The sequence below is a fragment of the Mastacembelus armatus genome, chromosome 18, assembly GCF_900324485.2.
Source record: "Mastacembelus armatus chromosome 18, fMasArm1.2, whole genome shotgun sequence".
NCBI classification, from domain to species: Eukaryota; Metazoa; Chordata; class Actinopteri; order Synbranchiformes; family Mastacembelidae; genus Mastacembelus; species Mastacembelus armatus.
The window spans coordinates 1514042-1537332 of NC_046650.1; the positions used below are offsets into that span (position 1 = coordinate 1514042).

The following is a 23291-nucleotide window of genomic DNA, read 5'->3' on the forward strand; positions in this document are numbered from 1 at the left end:
CATTTTGCACTGCCAAAGTAACATTTAAATAACTAACATATGAGCATGTGGACTGAGGGTAGCTGTCCTTATACAGTACTGTATATCAATTTACACAGACTGGCAAACCAAAACAACAAAACTGCACAGAACGGCAACGTGGGGTTACTGACAACCATTGCAAATACTAATTTCATTCAGTAATCATATCAAAAATGTCACTTGTTGACTGTTCACACATTCAAAAGCTTTCTCATTTATAGTCTTTTTTTTTCTTGTTAGGCACATCCATCCTCAGGAAAAAAACAGAGTTGCCCCCAGTTTGAGTTGCAATGTAATTGTAAATCCTTTCAGATACAAAGTGTTATGTGCTAAACACCAAAACTTGTCAAGACCCTGGAACATGTTTCTCTCTCAGCTACTGGGATGTTTCAGCATAAATCCACTCTAATTCTAACTCATACAAGCCCAGCCTTACTCAATGTTCGCTGGTGTGCATTTTAGGATGGATGACAAGCCGATATGTGCTTAACACAAAGTTCTATATAAATGCAGCCTTTTAATAACATATACATCCATTTAGGTGCTCAGGCAGTGAGTTGTCCTTTGGCTTTGATTAAAATAACACCAAAAAGATATCCTTAGTTTTCTATAGTTGTCAAATTTAAGTATGGAAAAGACCAAAATATTTTTTTACAAAAGATCACATTGATGCCAAAAATCTTATACAGCGCAAATAATATGTTGCCATGCATGACAGCAAAGGTTCTTAGGATTAACATACATGCAGTACAATTAATGTTTCATGAAAATTATATTCAAAGAAGAAAATCTACCCCTAAATACTGTAGCACTGTTAACTGCACATAGCAGCAATGTGCCATGTATATATATATATAGAATATATATTGTTTTTATATAGAAAACACTCACCTGCACTGTCAAAACATCTAACTCTAAACTAACTTAACTAAATCACTGCCTGTACTCTGCAAGAGGCAGAATGTCCCTATATGTTATCAAATTAAATAAGAAATACTTAGCATTAATTAACACTGGAAATTGATAGCATCAATAGCACAGTAACAGTGCTGAAGTATTAGGTGGGTGGATTATTCCTCACAGCCATGTGGACCTCACCAATATTTAAAAACATCAAACTTGATAAAAAGCAGCCATTTATATTTACTCACCCTGGTGATGCTCTAACGACCTCAATTCCAAAATGTGCATCTCTTTTCCTTTCTGAAGTCCTGAATGGTTCTGTCTTCTGGCTGGTAGATGCTCTGGGATCAAAGGCTGAACAATATAACATTAGGTTAGTCATGTATTCATTCTGTATAGGTATCACTAATTCTAATTCATAAAATTTCTTTGGTCATACTTGTAGGTTTTGTACACTGGGTGTCCTCTTCACTCAGAGTGCTCAACTGTCTTTTGAAGTCTAAGGAGAAAGAAAAGCATAGATGTGATTATAGTTAACCTGCCACACCAGCACAGCTGAACATTTTTACCAATGGGGACCAGTTTTTACCCGCTTTAGTGAAAACAACCAGCAGGGGGAGATGTGTGCTTGTACATTGTAAGAACTTTGTCACTCATTTTAATGCTAAACCTAATGATATAGAAACAATATGTATTTTTTTTTTCTTTGAGGTTCTCTACCTGCACTTTTATCACTGGAGGAGACTATGGTAGTTTGGGATATATTTGGTTGAGAAGGAGGAACCCCAGAAAGCACAAGAGCAGAAGGAGGACTTAGAGGAGAAGGTGAGGTGTTCTCTACTGTAGAGGTGAAGTTTGCTGTCCAGGGAGGAAGAAATCCAGACCCTCCTTGAGGTTTCTGCTCCAAAAATTGATCAATGGGCAGAGAGGATGAAACTGACAGGGAGGAAACATAATGGGGTAAAGAGATGGTGGCAAGCAAGGAAAGAAAAATGGTACAGGAGAGGGAAATCAGTAACCTCAGACTCAAGTATAATTTCCAAAATCAGTTCAGCAAGCATTTGTGCAGTGTTAGTGCTCGCAGTAATCACTTAGCACTGTGTATAACACAGAACATGAACAACAAAAAATGAAGCCAGACAGAGTTTTAAGAATAAAGTAAAAGAAATAGAGGAGGCAGAGGAAGCAGCCTTCTGTAAGGAACTATCAGATATATTCAGTTATGTCTGGACTGCATGCCAATAAATTCATTTACTGTGGTTCAGTACAAGGTTATACACAGAGACAAAAGTTTATTTTGGCCTTTTATATAAACTGTTAATTACTAGTTCTTGTGCACAAGAAAGGTAAATCAGTTTAACATACCACAAATTAATTTTTAAGATAAGGATAGCATTATATAGTTTTCTTAATCCATTTAGATATGGAATATAGGCCATTGCATGTTTCATCTATCTTTTCTTTTTTTTCTCTTTCATACATGCAAACAGCATACAGCATGCATATCCAGCATCGTTATATATAAATGTAGCATGTTGGCAAAGTCAGTGAGGGTCACAACCTAATGTCTTTACAGTTTTAATGTTTGTTCAGCTCCCAAAGTGTTAATATTTTCAGGAGCTGTCTAACTAGATAAAAATCCACAGCAGACTTCTATATTCTATCAAAATGAAGAAGAGTGAATAAAAGTTGCATATTAGTAAATGAATGTCAGATTAGGTAACAAGACATTAAATTTGAATTACTAAAAAATATAAAACTGAATGACAGCGACAGGGGTACAACAGGGAGGCTCAGGCTGATCAACAGGGGATGATGTTAGGATTGAGCTGGGTTAACAGTAGAGCATCATTACATTGCATCTCCATTCTCTGCTTTTTCTGCTGCACTGCAGGCTGTTCAGGATCATTGCTAAGCAGAAACTTAGGTGAGAGGGTGGGTTGTGCAAGAGGGACTTGAAATTTAGGAGACCTCCATTCATTCTGCCAGGAAGCTGGAAAAAAGGAAAAGGAAAACCCACTGGAGGATAGGAAGAAAAACACAAGCAGCCACAGCACAAGGAATAGCAACAGCTGTATGAAATGAAATATGTGACCTAAGCTGTCTTATGACAGGTTAAAAACTACCTGTCTGGCTTACTCTCTCTGTCCCTGTACCTGTCTCTGAGGCAGATGGTAGGCTAGTAGGTCTGGTGAGGCCAGAGCCTGGCTCCCATATAGAGGTGAGGCAAGATTTGGGCTGTCTGGAAGCAGACGGTGGTGGAAGGGTATGAGGGAAGGAGCTGAGGGGAGCTGAGGATGAGGAGGAGGAAGAGACAGAAAAAGAGGAAAGAAAATTCTGTGCTCCCCAGGCACTGACACAAGCTCAGAGAGGAAGATATACACAATGAAAAAAAGAAAAAATGGCAAAATAACATCCTAAAACTAATGCTGCATCTAAAGGTTTGAGCCCCAAAAAATCTGCAAATTTAAAAAGCTGCAAGGTTTAGCAAAAGAGTAGTTAATATCAGTTTTGATGGCTTTAAAGAATTGAATGCAAGTTCAAAGTTTCTATTGTCTCTTTAAAAAGGAGTTCATATATCTTTTCAAATGGCTGTAAATATAGCATTAGTCTAAAAGGAAATACAGAAAAACAATACCATATCCACTATTTTGAATCTAAAGCTATTCCAGTGCAACTGAGAAAACAAACACATTTTTAATTGTGTAGTACCTGTTTGTGAGGGGTCAGAGAAAGTGGGAGGCTGGAGAGATGGGTCAGGGGTTGAGCAGGAGAGAGAAGAGGTAGAGAGGGCTTTAGCATGGGCTAAAGTAGTGAAAGTTTTGACCTCTAAGTCTGCTGTTGGACAGAGTTCACTGTGGAAGCTATGGGGCCTTCGAGGTGCTGCAATTAGGGAAAAAGCAAAGTATGACAAAAAGAGAAAAGAAAAGAGGAAGTGGAAGGACAAACCAAAAAAACAGTAGAAGTGTATGTGAAACCTTCCCAATATCTGTTTTAAACCCTAAAACAGATGTGTTGGAAGGTGTATTTTGAACTTTGCACAAAGCCAGGCTAGCTAGCAATACTTAACACAAAGACATGAGATTAATTTTCATCTTCTCACATCACAAAGACAGGAAAAACTAAACCCTAAACTAAAAATGTTCAGCATTTCTTGTTAATTTCAGGATAATTATCAGAATGAATAAATCACAAAAAAATATGGTGGGAAAAATGCAACAAGTACTGTGCCTACATACATATACAGTCTTATACAGTCAAAATCAAGCACTGCTTGACACTAAACCTAATCTAACGATATAATGTACACTTCCACAGCACTATAACTCACCACTCACCTACTCCTATTTTCTTTTTTTAACTTAAATTCAATGACTACTAGACAAAGCACATCTTCTACTATAAAATGTTCATCAATCTTATTGTTCATTAAGTTTTCTCAGTTATCAAATCAGCACAATGCTAAATCTGTGGTTGATAAGGTTTGCATTTCAGTCTCAAATTTTGTGACTATAAATCTACTATTTTTTGGCACTGACAAACAGTGCAATAGCTTGGTATCATATTCAAATGCATCTCCAGTTTGTGGTAACATGAAAAAGTGGTATGAATAGAACTCTTCACTTCACAGAATTCTTCACTTCAAAATGGAAAATATACAAAACAAAAGAGACCATTGGCCTCACAGGAAGAGGAATGTCTTTTGACCAATACCTGATCTAGGCCTGGGCTGGAATATTTTGGGAAGAGCAGGAGGGTGAGCACGTTTAAAGGCAGGAATTGAGTAGTTATAAGGAGGCTGAGCCTGCTGGGTAGTGCTTGATGCTTGTTTGTGGGTTCGCAATAAAGAAGATGGAAGAGCTGGATGTGGGGGTTCAGGCAAAGGAGGACAACATGGACTCGAGATGGTAGAGGATATGCCAGATGTTTTCCAAGCCATCGCTGAGGTTACTGAGTGAAAGATGAAAAGTAAGAAGAATGTCGCGACTGGATTAAGAGGAAAGATGAGATTACATGAAGAAATCAAAGAAAATAGATTATATAAAGACAGTGACAGGAACAGCAAAGCAGAATAGAGGTGTGTAGATGAAAGTGAATATGTAGGAATGGAGTTGTACAATATATTGAGAAATGAGGAAAGCACAAGTGAGCAGGGCAGAGAAGAAGTGAAAAAGGGAAGAGGATTGGGATGAAAGAGTGGATTTTTTAACGGGCAATAAAATGACCCAGATTAGTTAGGAAACAAGAGCTACTTTAGCAAATGAGGGGATGATGGAGGTAAGGGTCCGTGAAAAGTGGAAGAGTCAACTGAGGAGCAGAAAGTTACCTGAGGAACCTGATTCAATTGCAGGTCTCCAAGCCAGATCATGTATTCTTGTCGCAGAAGAGGTAGAAGCTGTTACAAAAAGAAAAAGGAACAGCATACAGAAAGGGTAAAAGAAAAGGGAAGTGGGTTTTAAATAGAAAACAAAAGAAGAAGCAGTAGCTTGAGAAAATTAGCTGAAAGAGAAATAAAAAGGTGAAGGGGGCTATCAGTGTCTATATGACTGATACAAAGTAATGACTGACAGGGAGACCAAAAGACCATGATCAGATAACAAGGGTGTCTAATCTTTTACAGAATTACCTACTGTATATCTTGTAGTATGTAAGTTGCAAACTGCAGCACATACAGTACATTATACTTTTGCCTCAACTCACTGTAACCAGGGCTGTCAGTAGCCAGATGTATCCTTTAGGGAGCTTGAGACAAGATCTAATTCCTTGTTGAACCTTTGGTTGCGGCCCCCTCTGTGCACTGTATATGTATTAATTAGTAAGTAATTCATGGTAACCTGATACTAAAATAATAACTAGATTTCAACTAGACAAATTCTCAAAATTAGATAATACTGCAGATATTACTGTAAGCCCTATCATGCCAGTTCATATTTTTAGGTGATCAAATTATTACCAAGCAAATATGCAGTTACTCTACTTCCATAAACATATTACAGTCTATCTGTCTGGCTCACCGAGGGTCTGGGCTACCCAGGGAATTCCCTGATTTACCCACTAAATATGTGAAACCCATAAACCACAAAACCTGCAAGATCTACCAGTCTTTGCTTTCAACTAAAACATCACATTAAGATTCTGTTCCAGATGTCACTGTGCATTATCAGTCTGGTGTTCTAGTTTGTCCCCAGTCTTACTCGTAACGTGAATAGCTTGTCCAGTTCCAAAGCCGGTCTTGCGTTCTTCGCTCACTTCATCATCGCTGTCATTAAAATCGTCCAGATTTCCAACGTCACTCTGTTTCATACTCATTAGACTGGCCAAACTCTGCATGTCCTCATCTCTGTGGAGAGATGATAAAGAATTCTCTTAAAATATTACATGAACAACTACTGACTACTGATCTACGGTCTGGGACACACCTATACAGCTTTGAAGAATTACTGTTTTAAGCTCTTTTACTGATATACAGCTAACGTTATGACTTACGTGGCTTTGCCCTCTTTTAGAAAAATACAAGACAAGCTGAGTTTCAGTGTGGCTTCCACCACTTTGACTGACAGCGGTTTGAGCTTCAGCGTTACGTCATACTGGGCTGGCGTGGCACTGGCAAATTTCTTCATATTGACATCTGCTGATGCCAACACCTTCCTACGGCCCTTTGTCTCCTAATAAACAAAAGTCAAAGTTGATCAAGGCAGAAGTAAACAAAATAAATTAAATCAGACCACAATAAAGTATAATTCAGAAATAGCAGAATTACATTTTCAATGACAAAAGTCCAATCTTTGTCTTCAAACTCTTCTGCAGTAGGCTCCTGTAGACAAACAAATAACTGGTTGATGCTTTAGTCATACAATTACCTATCCAGATTAATGTTAAAGTTATGCACTGCCTGTAATCCAAATCATTTATTATAGAGGCTTTATGTCATACCTTGAAAAGTGTGACAGTAATGGCTAAACTCTCTGGAACCTGCCACACCACTAGGCCTCGGTAAGGGTTCTTAATCCCTGGCTGCCAGCTGTGGAGCTACCGGAAAGGACAACAGAAGCAAAGAATTGTTGTCTGTGTTTTATTTTAGTGTCTTCAAAACACAATTTTAAAACACTAAAGAAAACCTTCCTGGAACTACTACATCTATAACATCTTAGCTATTTCTACTCCAGGGGTCAGTAAAAATGTTGAATGGCTTTAAGTAAAAGGAATTTGATTCTTATTTGCTTTATTACCTTTGTACTATGGTGTCTGTTTCTCCTGATCCACACTACTCTCAGTTTGTCTGGTTGCCTGTAATCAAAGCAGAGAACATTAGTTAATGTATGTATGCCGTATCTAGTACATCTATCATCACTATCTACTGTATATCAGAATTTTATCATATATTGAATCCTGTAATTACGGAGCCCCGCTAGGGACATGGGAGAGAAAAAAATAGATGGTTGGAAAAAATAAAAAAAGATGACCTTTTGCGAGGTCGCAAATATTTTCATTGTAAATCTACTTCCCGGTCAGATTGTCACCATGGAAACCACAGCGATGGAGCGCACATGTCACGTCCATAGGTTTTTATTTTGAGATTGCCATCAAATATAAAGACGTTAAATCCGTGCTCGACAGTAAGCGCGGTTTTCACTTGAGTGACAGACACCTGAAGAGAAAGACGGCGTTTATTATTAATGGTACAATGGAACGCTAGGGTTTTGCTGTTTTCATTGCTAATATACTTCCGGGTCAGCTGGTCACCACAGAAACGACAACAATGGAACGAACATAAGTGTGGGAGCCGTTCATCGTTTTATTTTGAGCCAGGGCTTAAATACAGAGACATTAAATCAGTGTTTGGCAGTAAACACGGTTTTTACCTAAGTGAGAGACACCTTAAGAGAATACTTAACAAAAGGGGTTATTCTCGTCGTAAAACGTCTCACTCATGTGAAAACCGCGTTTACTGTCGAGCACGGATTTAACGTCTTTATATTTGAGGGCAAACTCAAAATAAAAACCTATGGCCGTGACATGTGCGCTCCATCACTGTGGTTTCCATGGTGACAATCTGACCGGGAAGTAGATTTACAATGAAAATATTTCAGATCTCGCAAATGTTTTGCGGGATCTCGCAAAATGTAATCTTTTTTTTATTTTTTCAAACCATCTAATTTTTTCTCTCCCATGTCCCTTCCGGGGCTCCGTATGTAATGAAGGGAAGCCAGCATCAGCAAAATATGATCCCTATTTTAGTTACCAGTTGGGTAGTTGCATTTTCGTCTAATTGTAAAGGCACAAAGGAGGACGGCTTGATGCCAGCATAGAGTGCATAGAAATAAACAAAGTTGAAATAAAAGCACGAATAGCTCTTTCCTGATCCTTCCTGGATACAAAGGACTTAACCTAAGCCAACAGCCTTAGTTGCTCTTACAACCAAATGTATTTGTTTGTCACAAGTAAACTTGCCATCAAATAAGACAACCACTAATATGTCTTACTATTGTTTAATGGCTCCATTAACCCATTATCTCCACAGCAATCATGTGAATTCAATACTGGCAAGCCCATATGTGTGTTTCAAACTAAAGAGCTTGGCCAGGAGAAAACAAAAATCTTGTGAGTGTGTGAGCAAGAGGTCAGTGATAGAGACTCCAGAGGGTTGGATGGACGCTTGTGGTTGTTCTTCTATGGCTGCACACACACCAGTTTTAGTTTAATACCATAGGAATGAACACATTTTTTGGGAAGTGAGGACATTTTCAATTCAATTCAATTTTTCAATTCTTGACAGACTGTTAATGGACTGTTTGAGGGGTAAGGTCAAAAAGAATTTGATTTACGCTTTGGTTACAATAAAGTGTATCAACATTATCAGACAGCTTTTACATGTACATTATTGTATAAATGTTGCACTGCAACAGCGCTGTGTAGTGTGCTGAGAGAATTAGACAAACTTTGACAAACTCTGATCCCAGTTGCTCCAGCCTTTGACCACTGCCTGAACTGGGGGAAATTAGCAAAAATTATCCCGTTTCTCTTTATAAGTTTCCCAAACTGGAGATGAAGATTACGATATAGCATGAATAAATTAAATAATTATTTACTATTCGCAGCGTCAACTCAAGAAATACTGAATCAGTATTATCAGTATTGGCCTGTTAGTTGAAGTGTAGTGAAAACACTGTATCTAGGTCCCCTTGTCATGTCACAACTGGGAACCAAACTGTGGACTGATGAGAAAGATCAGAGTGAAGAAATGACAGAGAGAACAGAAATAGATGCCTGCCCCACTGAACTTCACAGAGGCTTAACGCCAATCCTACACCTGCTGCACAGTTTATCACAGACATGTTACAGTGCTGTTGCAACAGACTGTCCTACATGTGTACAATAGTGTTTTAACTTCTCTAGTCCATGTATTTGTGGAAGCTCTCAAGGGACTTAAAAACACTCACATCTGACCTGGTTCCTGTAAATCATGGAAGAATTTGTTTTCATCAGTTTGAGGGAATGCTGGTGTCAGGGAAGCTGTTGGTCATACAACTGCTAATCATATTTCATGACTGCCTAAACTCTCTGTTACAAATCTGAACTCTTAATGTAGGTGGTTTTTACTATTCAGTTCAGGAAGACAGTCTGTCTAGCTGATCCACATTTTCCACATTCTTATCATAGACTGTTGAAATTGCCATCTGCGCTGGCACCCATCAGTCACCTGTGCATTAAACTGCTAAAATTCAAATACAAACCTACGCTTCATTTTAGACTTTATGAAATGATTGTGCTTGTATGTTATCCCCAAGAAACAGTGAAGGAGGCAATATGCTTTGTCAGATGTGTCATTTTCAGAAACTCCCTCCCCTCACAACTTTAGGACACTGCATTGGGAATGTTTGAGTCTGAGTATTTATGTAAGTCTCCTACTTCAAAACAATGGATCAGAACTTGTGTCTGAGCCATCTTTATGATCTACTGCACAACTATTATTAAATATGCTCCTGAAGAGACTACATTTGTGAGCTGTTAATATTGTCTACCCTTCTCTTCACCATCGGTGCACTGAGCTCCCCTAACCTAACCCCCCACCTCACATGTATATTCCACCATTGAATGTCACTAACCTTGTGCTCTCTCTCTCCCCTAGTTTGTGCTCTCTCCCTCCCTCTCTCTCCCTCTCTCTCTGTTCTCTCTGTACCTTCTGCAGGTGTCCCTGGTCCTGGAGCTGTATATCGCTGATGTGCAGTTACTGGTCCCACCAACCTGCAGTGTCTATTTGTTGTTTATTGTTGCTGTTCTTTTCTCTCTGCTCTATCCACTCACCCCACCCGGTCGAGGCAGATGGCCGCCCAAACTGAGCCCGGTTCTGCTGGAGGTTTTTTCTTCCGTTAAAGGGAGTTTTTCCTCTCCACTGTCGCCAAGTGCTTGCTCATATGGATTTGTTGGGTTTTTAGTTTTAGTTTTTGTAAAGTGTCTTGAGATTATTTGTATTGTGATTTGGTGCTATACAAATAAAATTGAATTGAACTGAATTGAATTCTCTTTGATATACAGGCTGGAGTTCACTGCTGTGTGTCATAACCTTTCACAGCTTCATGTGACGTCATATAAAGTGTGAACATGTACAGACACAGTCTCACCAGGAGCTGCTCTGCTTGACACTGTTGAAGAAATGAAGTCCACTGAAGTATAGATATACATCTGAACATCTACCAAACAGTCATATATAGCCAAACTCAGACACTGTGTAAAAACCTAATGTTAGGCTTGATTACAAATGTAATACAGTATGAAATACTGTCATTATTGTGATGCATTAAGCCAAACATTTAACTTGCTGCAAAAATCTACATATCAAAATGTGGCCTTAACAAATTCTAACTTGAATATATTGACTTAAGTATCGAATTATTACCTAATTAAGTATACAGCTGCCTATGCTCTGCCTTCATACAGTATATTTGATGTATTTCTGTTTCATTTTCACTTACTTTTTTATATTTGCTTCACTGATGTTCTTATTTATGATTCACAAATTTGACTTACCAAGGTTATACTGTTCATCTGTTTCTTTTCCCTGGTGGGAAGTGGCTAAAAGCCCAGAAGTGTTTTATCAACCTTTGGGACAACGTAAAAAAATTCTTAAACCATCTTGATCTCCAAAAACACCTCAAATATACCCCAAGAAAAACACACAATTTCAACTTCAGATTATGTTGTTCTTCTGACTATCTCTCAGTCTGCTCCCACTTGCAGATAAATGTTGTAATTTATCAAACTGTATCCTGTAGTACAGAGCAAACAAAGTGCAGCATTTCTTAAACATGCTCTCTGACAGGATCTCCCAGGATCAGAAACAGGTTAATACTAGTTGGTGTCTGTGTACTTGTTGAAAAATGCATAAACAGTGACAAGAAGACAGGCCACTATATAAGGCAGGCCAGGAGGATTGGAAACAAGTGCTAACTGCACTGTGAGTAATGACAATGGAATTAAAGGAGCTCCTGCAGTGCCAAATTTGAAGCAGTTGGACTAGCAGCTCAAAAAGCCCTCCTATAATACAGGGTATGCTGTAACATACATTCTGCTATTGACCCCTGCCTTTTCTATTTAAACATGACTTTATATGCAATATTTTATTTAGACAAAGCTTTGGCTGCTTGTGTTTAGATATTGAGCATTTGGCCATTGGCCTAAACAGCTTTTGTGTTACATGCAAAAAGTTATTTTGCAGAAAATTGTATTAAAGTAAGACACTGAAAACTTCACATGACACCAGTTTGGAATAGGCACTGTGGCTGCAAGTATATATTCTTAACTAGTTTTAACTAGTTTTTTTAACAGTGCTTTCAACACTATACAGCCTCCCATACTGAGAGACAAGCTTCTATGTATGGGGGTGGCCCCCTCGCTGACGTCATGGATTATGGACTATTTGTCATCTAGACCGCAGTATGTCAGGCTGGGAAGATGTGTTTCTGGGACACTGGAATGCAGCACTGGGACTCCACAGGGGACTATTCTTGGTCCTTTTCTGTTCACGGTCTACACATCGGACTTTAGGTATAACTCGGAGTCTTGCCACATTCAGAAGTATTCTGATGTTATGGCTGTTGTGGTATGTGTGCACAGTGGACAGGAGGGGGAGTACAGGGACCTATTGGAGGCCTTCACTGACTGGAGTGGTCTGCCAATGTGGATGCAGTGTACAGAAAAGGGCAGAGCCACCTCTTCTTCGTGAGACGGCTTGGTTCGTACAGTGTCTGCAGTGACATGCTATGCATGTTCTACCACACTGTCATGGCAAGTACAATGTTCTATGCTGCTGTCTGTTGGGGGAGTGGCATTACGGACAAAGACTGTAGGCGCCTGGACAAACTGGTGAAAAAGGCCAGTTCTGTGTTATGCAGGGGGTTGGACCCTCTCAGAACTGTGGTGGAGCAGCAGATGTGGAGGAAGCTGCTTTCTATATTGAACAATAATAAACACCCTCTACATGATATACTGACTAAACGGAGTAGCAGTTGCAGTGGGAGGCTCATATTATTGCAGAACTGAGAAGTTGAGGAGATCCTTTGTCCCCACAGCCATTAGACTGTTTAATAGTAATTGTTGATATGTTAGTTATGCTATTTATGTTATATGTTGACTGGGAGCCTTTATCTGTTTATTATATTTTATAGTGACATTTCTATGTTTAAGTAAATATAAGAGCTGCTGGACAATCTGAATTTCCCCAATGGGGGATGTATAAAGTATCTATCATCATCATCAGTTAATAAAATGTTATTAACAGGCATCCAACTACTCCATTGCTCCCCCAGGCTCATAGTGTACAGCTGTTTTATAGCCATTTGTAGAGTTGTCTTTGTTTCAAAATCCTGGCTGCTGCTGATACATTGTCCATCTAACAATAAGTGTCGCTCAGTCCCACGGCCACGGTGTTAGCACGGTGCCTTAGTTAGTTAGACCGTCACACCTACAGTCAGAACAGACAAGCAGACGCGGAAGTCATCTGGAGCCTGCTACTCCCAATGATGCCACGGCACGTACTTCGATTAGGATACAATGAAGAAGGGAGGGTCTGATCCAAAGCAGCATTTTATTTTAAAACCGCATGGACAGCGCGTGTGCTGTGCGGGGCTGCGAAACAAAAAAGAGTCTCAGTAGTGACAGATATACTATTTAGGAGAGCGGGATGAATTATTGCCGAAGGTAATTTTGTCTGTGCCATGCAAGACTTCAGCTAAGTCAAATATGATATTTCCTAGAGGCGTAGTTTGGCATCACTTTCCCTTCCCCTAATGTTGCGCCATAAGGCTGTCGGTTAATGTGACACCTGGAGAGAAGGTGTTAACGAAAAACACTGCACATTTGCTGTTTATACGCGTAACACTCGCTACTTACCATTTATTTGTGCATTCAATCATCAGTTCTTGAAAGGAAGCCGCAAACTGGAACTTGGACGCTTTCTTCCCGACCCGCTGGAGCCGCTTCCAAACTGAACTCATGGTCAAACAAGTCTCAACAAACACGACAAATCCGCATGAAAACGCAGCAAACGTATGTGTTAGGACTCCAACTGGGGGGGAGTAGATGAAGAAAGTCCCCTTGCTTCGCTGACAGCTCCTGTCTGGAGGTGTGTGATCCACAGTCTGTCACCCACTCCACAGACAGACTGCAAAACAAACACACGCCTCAAGTGAGAGCTGGCGTCAAGCTGACAGGACACACCGGAACACTGGAGGCTGTGGATTTCAAAATAAACCCCAACAGAGACGCTTGTTTAGTCAACAGTTACTTTGTGTACATTTTATTAACGCCATAAAGGTGGCTTCCCAAATGTGTCTCCACATTTAATACCAATGGTCAAACTTAAGATATTGAGTCTAACAATAACAGAATCAGCTTATAAGAGTTAACTAAACAATAGTTCTAGTGTTTTTAATTCACTGCCATGACAAACATTTCGCCCATCCCTCACGACATTATAAGACCCTGCTATTTATCAAGCAGTCATAAAAGATAACCTGTATCTTCTAACACACACACACACACAAACGCACACGTTTTTTTTACATGCTCTTTTAAAAACAGGCTATTTATACATGCGAAATTTGTTTAGTAGATCGTATCCCAAATTGCAGAAAATAATCTTTCATATTTACAACTGCCAAATTATTATTGAAGCTTATTTATTTCATGACAACTTTAATTCAACTCAAATTCAGACCGTCCTGGTCAAGACGTCCTGTTTCTTTACAGTTCATTATGGCCGACTTGACGCAGTAATATACTGGTCTTTACAAGCCACACTTACATTGACATCATATTCCTTTAGATAGTCTAATATTAATAATGGAACACGGTTGATTATTAATGAACATTAATGCCTGACTTTTGAAGATGACACACGACAATGAGGACTATAATATAACTGATTCAAAGAGAACTCAAAGATGCTAAACAGTAATTATTGAGTTCCACACAAAAAAAATTACTTGTGAGCCTGTCAGGGAAAGTTTTCCCCTGTTATAAGACCCCCTCAGCTGGAGGGACCTTTCCATTTTAGCCTGGAGTTTATTTATAATCTGTTGCTGACATGCAGAGCAGCTGGGAATATAATAGCCTCTGAGAAAACACACAAACACACACACACATAGGTAAACACCCTGGATGGAAAAAAGCTGCTCTGACTGACTAGTTTGATGCATGAGTTTATCAAATAATATATCTGGTCTTGAGAACTAGGTCAGTTTCTGAATGTCTTCTTATCTTGTTCCAAGCATTCAATACATTACAAGAAGGGATATTTACATTCCAGATTATGTGTCAAGAAATACAGTCTGATTTTGTTTTGGAGTTGCATTAGGGAGCTGTCTGGTCCCCCTGCTCTTCTCACTACTGCTGATAATAACACACACACATGCAAATATCGTTCATTTCTACAGCTACAGAGGTAATATGCAACTATGCCGCATGAATATCAACCTATACTGTCATGTCTGAAGTTGGAAAAATAAATAGATGAATAATGGTCTACTTTTTTTTAATAACACAGAAACACTTATTACACATATTTACACTATGTGTACTTTATCCTTAAAGGAACTTTGTCAACATGTCTCATTGAAGCCACTTTTTATAGTCAGTGTAAATGTGTAGTCGATTTTGCCACCTCTGTTGTTGCATAGCAGAGGTGGCACCAGTTGTACTAGATGTACTGCTGAAAAATACAGTCTAATCCCAGTACATGATGTACCTGTCTCCCTGTCATATGTCCAGCTTTTAGGCTGGTTCCTGGTGTTTCCATTACAGGACTTAGCCTTCCCTGTCAATGTCCTGCCATCCTTGCAGTTTCCCAGCAGTCCACTCTGCAGGCACATCAGGGAGCAGCTGCATCTAGGCGGGTAAAAATAAAGCAAGAAAGAATGAAGAGCAGAGGGGAGTGTTCACATGTGGGAATAGGAGTTTTTTAAAACTGGTGTTCTGCCAAAGTTACATCATGTTGAGGTTGTGTTTATCTGAGAAACTATTCTTGGAATTGCATTTCCTGATTCGTGTGCTTCAATGACAGATCTTAATTTGGAAATGACAGAATTGTGTCACATTAAACAGTGGATTTGGGAAACTAATGGCTAATAAACATAATCTTCGGTTATATACATACCTGACAAGCAAATTGCTTCCAGAATGTCAACATTCAGGGACTACAAAGGCTGCTTTGTTTTTAGCTCAATCTTTTTTTCAGGGTTTAGGGGTTTGGGGAGAGGGTCATGGTGGTAACTCAGTCAGTTCATTCCTAAACAATTCACTTCCTGACTGAAGGCCAATCAGCAGTTGGTGTGTATCCTGTTTTGGAGTACAGGGCATTGCAATGTAACTGACTGTTTAACCAACATAAAAGGCCCCAGTTGTAGGTCAGTCAAGGTTGTCCACCTGATATAAAGTTTCATCTATTATAATTAACTCAAAATTGGCTGCCCATAGAAATCTTGAATGAAATGTTTTATTTTTGTGTTAGGAGGCATAGATTTCATGTTTGCATGCATGTCAGTTTCTACATGAGTACTTGTCATGAAATGCCATGGAGGACAACTGTTCTCCCAGGGGAACTGAGAATAGCTAGCAAAACAATTTTTACCGTGGTCAGTCAAAAACACAATGAAATTCTCTCTCTCTTTGGCTATTAACACAGAGAAGAGTGAAAATGTCTCCAGACTATCATGGGGCACCTGCACTGATTGAGATCATATCCTCTGAACTGTTTCTGGAAATGCTAACAAGCCAAGGAGTTTACATGCTACAATACTATTGTTGAAATTCAGAAACTCAAGTGGGCTGATTAGTTTTTCATCAGTTCAAAAACTCTTTTTACCACTAATGAACCCTCTAGCAATAACATATCAAAATGCTTGATGCTCATACTAGGGAGCAACATACGGGGAATTCAAAGCATTACCACTGTACTGTCATGCCTACTGAATATTGCAAAAAGGTTGGAAGGTTTTGCTACATCTTTGGAGAAGATTCATATGCTGCCACAATACACAAACGAAATTGATGCTATTCCTGGCCAAAAGCTGTGTGACAGGCACCAAACTAGATTAAGCCAAACAAGGAACAGCAAACAGTCCCACAGCCAAACCTGTCTTTAAACAGGTATGAAACAACAAGGAGATGCCTTCTTGAGACAGTGCACATATGAAAACTCAAATGCAGACACCTCAGATTTCAGATCTCAGAGTTTCCTAACTAGACTACTTTGTGTCAGGATCTGACATATGACTTCCGGTTATGAACCCTTATTTTAAAATAACTTTATGTCTTGTTTTGTTTGTGTTTTGTCTGCTTTATGTTTTTCATTGTCCCTGATTGCTTTCACCTGTGTACAATTTGTTTCCTTGCATTTAACACTAAAAAGTGTTTATATGTTTACTTATAAACACATTTTAATGTTGATTTGGCTGGGAACCTGCCATCAGTCTTTTGTTTATTTCCAGATCCTCTGTTGTACCTACCTGTCATTGTGTGTGTGTGTGTGTGTGTGTGTGTGTGTGTGTGTGTGTGTGTGTGTGTGAGTGTGTTGTGTGGTTCCTTGTCATCAGCAGCCACACTAGAGTCCACTGCCAAGCCAGAGTCTGCTGCCACGACACAATCCAGCCCAGTCGGAGGGGCTCCTGTCCTTAGTCTTTGTGGATCTGCCATTCCTGCTGATGCCACTTCTGGTGGGTTGACAGTCAGAGCTGCTGTTCCTGTTCTCCTCTGTGAGTTGTCCTTGCCAATGACACTTCTGGTCCTGTTCCTGTTGGTGGGTTTGATGGTCAGGGGCATCACACCCCTTGAGAATCCTCCATTCCCTGGCCACCTCTAGGGCCATCCCCGTGGAAAACCATGGCTTCCAGTTCACCTTCCAGGCCTTCCTCTAGAAAAGCCTCAGCTTCCTAGTCGCCTATACAGTTGTCCTCCTGAAAAGCCTCAGTCAACCACAAGGCCAACCACCTGAAGGGCCTTCGCTTCGTATCTGCCTGTAAAGCTAACCTCAGAACACCCCCGGTTTCAGCTCTCCTTGGGGTAGCACTCCCTAACAACCCCTTATTCCTGCTCGTCTGTAGGGATGCCCCTGGGAACTGCTTCAGCTCCCTGTCTACCTGCACAGCCATCATCCAGAGACCAAACCCTTGAATCTGTGTGATTCCCAGTTTGCATTGTGGTAGGCCTCTCCGGGTGTTGCCTTCCTACCCACCCAACTACTCTGAACTTCCATATTTAAAAGACTGATGTTGCTACTGATACCCTTGATTTTGATTGTCCCCTAGCTCCACAACACATGAAGGTATGAAACAATTCCATACTTACCATACCATTTGTGCCATGTACCAGTGGAACATACCACATACTGTATTATTAGTCAAAGTGCCATATCGTTGACAGTGTTATACTACTCAGAATGGAGTTGGAGCTGGAGCTGTATATCGCTGATGTGCAGTTACTGGCCCCACCAACCTGCAGTGTCTATTTGTTGTTTATTGTTGCTGTTCTTTTCTCTCTGCTCTATCCACTCACCCCAACCGGTCGAGGCAGATGGCCGCCCAAACTGAGCCCGGTTCTGCTGGAGGTTTTTTCTTCCATTAAAAAGGGAGTTTTTTTGTAAGTGCGCTATACAAATAAAATTGAACTGAATTGAATTTAATAGAATAGAAAAAGCATCAACCACTACTTACAAACCTGAGGATCTCTTGTAGGGGGATGACATTTACAGAAGACATAAATGAACAGTTAATTAAACAAGAAGGATAATGTAAAATTAAATGTGAAATGACTAATCTGGCATTCAAATTTGGAGAACTGCATATAGATAAAATGATTAAAAGAACTCACAAAGGCACATCAGAATAAAATATTCATTCCAAAACAGACTTGAGACAATTACATCCTTTCTAGTATAAAATAATATGTAGGCTACTTCATATTTATCACTGGTGGAGTAATCAGACTGCAGGGATGATGTCCCAACAGTTCCATCTGAGACCTTTGTAAATATAGCATTACTAAGTCACACACCTGTGAGCTGTCTGTCAAAAGCACAGCAAGGGCAACAGGCAGCGACAGCTTTAGGCCCAATATTTATGTCACCGGCGATCACACTGTCCCTGAAACCATAATGCAGCTCTCCACACTATGTTCACATGTATGACCTTTTAAGCAGACTCTACAAACCATAATATACCAGAGATTGATATACCATCAAAGCACTTAATATTACATATGTCATTATGAATTTCTTTTCATATACTGTGAAAAGCCAGGCCTGGGAGCATCTGGTAGCCATGCCTTGAACAATGGAGTCTAGTTGGACACAGTCCAAAAAAAGAGCAGTCATCGAGCTGCTACTCTGTGGCTCCAATACATGTAGGGACAGGAACTGGGTTCAGGTGCACTGTAAGCTGGATGGCACACAACGTCTGGGACCTAGGAGTTCCAGTTCATAGGGTTTTAGGCTGGTTTGCCTTCTATTAGAGCTGTCTGGGCACGGGTCCTGGGGTCCCCTGGGAAATTGTGAAAAAATGTTGCTGAGGAGAAAGACGTCCAGACTACCTTGCTGAACCTGCTGCCATTGCCATGCATGATTGTGTGTGGTGTGTGTGTGTACGTTATTGTTTATATTGTGGAATTAAGGACCAAACCTGACCAATAAATTATAACCCAAATAGTAACCAGGTTTTCCATATTCATACCACATCCCTGGCAACACCACCTTCTGGCCTTGACTCACAGACAACAGCATTGTGCCACAAAACAGCATTATTAAACAAACAAAGGACATTGGGGAAAGCAACATTGTCAAATAAACCGTTTTTATATTAATGAGCTGAATTAAAAAGATGTTTCATTACTTTAAATTCATAGTCATATGTTGTGTGTGTATTTATTCAAAGTAGTTATTTCATAATAACTGATTTATTTTTAAATTATGCACATTTTGAAGCTTTATAATGGTGCAGCTATAAATTATTGTATTTACTTTAACCTGTCCTTAACTATACTGCTAGTTCAATGTATCTTTTTACTACTATGCATTAATATTAATTAATGCATTAATATTAATTAATGCAGCCTTAAACATAACCCAGTGGTAGTGATTTTACAGCAGTGACAAAGTTTCAGCCAGTTTCCTGTCCCAGAGCTTTAAGTCAATCGTCCATGCCTCTTGAATCAAATGGTGCTGATCATGTGAACTGGTAAGCTTTTAAGGCTTTTTGTGTCTAAGAGCAGAGTCAGAACTGGGGACAACAGTTAGCTGTGGCATTTGACACAGTGTCTGACTCAGCGCTGAGGAGGCTAGTGTGTATTGTTACCAGTCATCACAAAAGTGTCATGACCATCACCATCCCTGTCTCTGCCAGAGCACTGAGCTACAGCACAAAACTATAAACTGCTGACTCTTGGAGAAGCACAATGAAGGCACTCAACAGTGACTCAGCTGAAAACACAATAGCAACAAAAGAAGCCTTGGTACAGCTACACCATTTCTTTCAGTGTCACTATAAAAACTTTATATGTATGTTTTTGTACAAACTCACAAGTCTGCTTCAAGAAAGCTGTCCCTTGCTGTTACTGCTGCTGTTCATACTTATAATATGCATTATTAGCACTGTTATAAGTCTGAGCACTCATTTATTAGAGTCACAAAGATTGCACTTAAATTAAAAATGACCAAATATAAGATCCATAATTATAGGATACAAATTGAAAATTGAAAAACATGTATCTCCAACCTCACCCTTGACTCAACATGTCAAGGAGGTAACCCAACAAGACTGATGATGTCATACACAAGCAAAGGTATGAGTCTGTATGTGTCCGCTGCTAGAGCTGGCACTGCTGGGTACAGGCTCAGATTCAGACCCTCGCGCAATGCCCTGTGCCTTGCACAAACACAGCCATAGTAGGGGAACACACAACATGCTCCTGTTACAGCTCCAACTAATACAGTCTGCAGCTTCAGTTCAGTAGTGTGTTCACTATAAATGTACTGCTCCAAAGCATTGTGTAAATTATTTCTTAGATTTTTACTCTGATCCTAAAGAATAACAACTTATTACATTGTATAACATAACAAAGTTGTACACACCTATTACAACGTAATGTAACATTGCAGTTACATGAGAACATTAATTTAGAAAGTTGTTTTATAAGGTACTGGTTGGATAAACTGAATTAGTATGTGCCGGGATGTTCCACACCCCTCTTATCTAAACAAGTCAGGCTGAGGATTGCAGAGCCTCTGATATCCAGCATCAGCAGCTTTTACTTATTAACATAACCATAGCAGAGGAGTGAAGCCTGATTTAATACCTGGTAAAATAAAGGACTCATAAAGGATTAGTGTATTATACAAACACAGCCATAGTAGGACTCTCTCGCAGACTTGCACTGAAGCTATGTGTTAGTTGGGACACCTTCTATTCTATTCTATAAGGTTTCTTCTATTCAACCCCTTTCACCTTGGGTGAAAAGGGTTGAATGTTCTATGTTTGCACTGGCAGCCACACCCATCACATACAGTATTCAACTAGAAAATCACATACAGTATAACTTAATAATAATCAATCAGAGTATTATATCCATATTATATTTTTATTATTGGGACCAATGCAGTCAGGTAACATTATTTTGACTTTACTATAATCCAATAATAGGTGGAAATGAATCCATATTATATTTTCATTATTGGGACCAATGCAGTCAGGTAACATTATTTTGACTTTACTATAATCCAATAATAGGTGGAAATGAATCCATATTATATTTTCATTATTGGGACCAATGCAGTCAGGTAACATTATTTTGACTTTACTATAATCCAATAATAGGTGGAAATGAATCCATATTATATTTTCATTATTGGGACCAATGCAGTCAGGTAACATTATTTTGACTTTACTATAATCCAATAATAGGTGGAAATGAATCCATATTATATTTTCATTATTGGGACCAATTCAGTCAGGTAACATTATTTTGACTTTACTATAATCCAATAATAGGTGGAAATGAATCCATATTATATTTTCATTATTGGGACCAATGCAGTCAGGTAACATTATTTTGACTTTACTATAATCCAATAATATGTGGAAATGAATCCATATTATATTTTCATTATTGGGACCAATGCAGTCAGGTAACATTATTTTGACTTTACTATAATCCAATAATAGGTGGAAATGAATCCATATTATATTTTCATTATTGGGACCAATTCAGTCAGGTAACATTATTTTGACTTTACTATAATCCAATAATAGGTGGAAATGAATCCATATTATATTTTCATTATTGGGACCAATGCAGTCAGGTAACATTATTTTGACTTTACTATAATCCAATAATAGGTGGAAATGAATCCATATTATATTTTCATTATTGGGACCAATGCAGTCAGGTAACATTATTTTGACTTTACTATAATCCAATAATAGGTGGAAATGAATCCATATTATATTTTCATTATTGGGACCAATGCAGTCAGGTAACATTATTTTGACTTTACTATAATCCAATAATAGGTGGAAATGAATCCATATTATATTTTCATTATTGGGACCAATGCAGTCAGGTAACATTATTTTGACTTTACTATAATCCAATAATAGGTGGAAATGAATCCATATTATATTTTCATTATTGGGACCAATGCAGTCAGGTAACATTATTTTGACTTTACTATAATCCAATAATAGGTGGAAATGAATCCATATTATATTTTCATTATTGGGACCAATTCAGTCAGGTAACATTATTTTGACTTTACTATAATCCAATAATATGTGGAAATGAATCCATATTATATTTTCATTATTGGGACCAATGCAGTCAGGTAACATTATTTTGACTTTACTATAATCCAATAATAGGTGGAAATGAATCCATATTATATTTTCATTATTGGGACCAATGCAGTCAGGTAACATTATTTTGACTTTACTATAATCCAATAATAGGTGGAAATGAATCCATATTATATTTTCATTATTGGGACCAATGCAGTCAGGTAACATTATTTTGACTTTACTATAATCCAATAATAGGTGGAAATGAATCCATATTATATTTTCATTATTGGGACCAATGCAGTCAGGTAACATTATTTTGACTTTACTATAATCCAATAATAGGTGGAAATGAATCCATATTATATTTTCATTATTGGGACCAATGCAGTCAGGTAACATTATTTTGACTTTACTATAATCCAATAATAGGTGGAAATGAATCCATATTATATTTTCATTATTGGGACCAATGCAGTCAGGTAACATTATTTTGACTTTACTATAATCCAATAATAGGTGGAAATGAATCCATATTATATTTTCATTATTGGGACCAATTCAGTCAGGTAACATTATTTTGACTTTACTATAATCCAATAATATGTGGAAATGAATCCATATTATATTTTCATTATTGGGACCAATGCAGTCAGGTAACATTATTTTGACTTTACTATAATCCAATAATAGGTGGAAATGAATCCATATTATATTTTCATTATTGGGACCAATGCAGTCAGGTAACATTATTTTGACTTTACTATAATCCAATAATAGGTGGAAATGAATCCATATTATATTTTCATTATTGGGACCAATGCAGTCAGGTAACATTATTTTGACTTTACTATAATCCAATAATAGGTGGAAATGAATCAATATTATATTTTCATTATTGGGACCAATGCAGTCAGGTAACATTATTTTGACTTTACTATAATCCAATAATAGGTGGAAATGAATCCATATTATATTTTCATTATTGGGACCAATGCAGTCAGGTAACATTATTTTGACTTTACTATAATCCAATAATAGGTGGAA

The 23291-nt window shown here is 38.5% G+C and overlaps 1 protein-coding gene across 8 annotated transcripts in view; it reads right to left on the reverse strand.

The window, feature by feature from the left end:
- ehbp1l1a (EH domain binding protein 1-like 1a) overlaps positions 1 to 13607 on the reverse strand; it is a 33817-nt gene extending 20210 nt beyond the window's left edge. For 2 of the 8 annotated variants that reach the window (XM_026328874.1, XM_026328859.1), the window contains exons 1-14: positions 13315 to 13595; positions 7155 to 7212; positions 6859 to 6954; positions 6686 to 6739; positions 6412 to 6590; positions 6120 to 6265; positions 5252 to 5320; positions 4639 to 4875; positions 3637 to 3807; positions 3081 to 3215; positions 2780 to 2917; positions 1645 to 1860; positions 1364 to 1423; positions 1173 to 1278 (exon numbers count right to left, since the gene is read on the reverse strand). In XM_026328874.1, coding sequence (XP_026184659.1) covers positions 1173 to 1278; positions 1364 to 1423; positions 1645 to 1860; positions 2780 to 2917; positions 3081 to 3215; positions 3637 to 3807; positions 4639 to 4875; positions 5252 to 5320; positions 6120 to 6265; positions 6412 to 6590; positions 6686 to 6739; positions 6859 to 6954; positions 7155 to 7212; positions 13315 to 13418 — 1769 coding nt within the window. In that variant the 5' untranslated portion in view covers positions 13419 to 13595. Of the gene's footprint in view, positions 1 to 1172; positions 1279 to 1363; positions 1424 to 1644; positions 1861 to 2779; positions 2918 to 3080; positions 3216 to 3636; positions 3808 to 4638; positions 4876 to 5251; positions 5321 to 6119; positions 6266 to 6411; positions 6591 to 6685; positions 6740 to 6858; positions 6955 to 7154; positions 7213 to 13314 lie in introns of all 8 variants that reach the window. The other 6 variants (XM_026328901.2, XM_026328913.2, XM_026328931.2 and 3 more) reach the window with 6 other exon arrangements.
- Positions 13608 to 23291: the final 9684 nt, after the last annotated feature.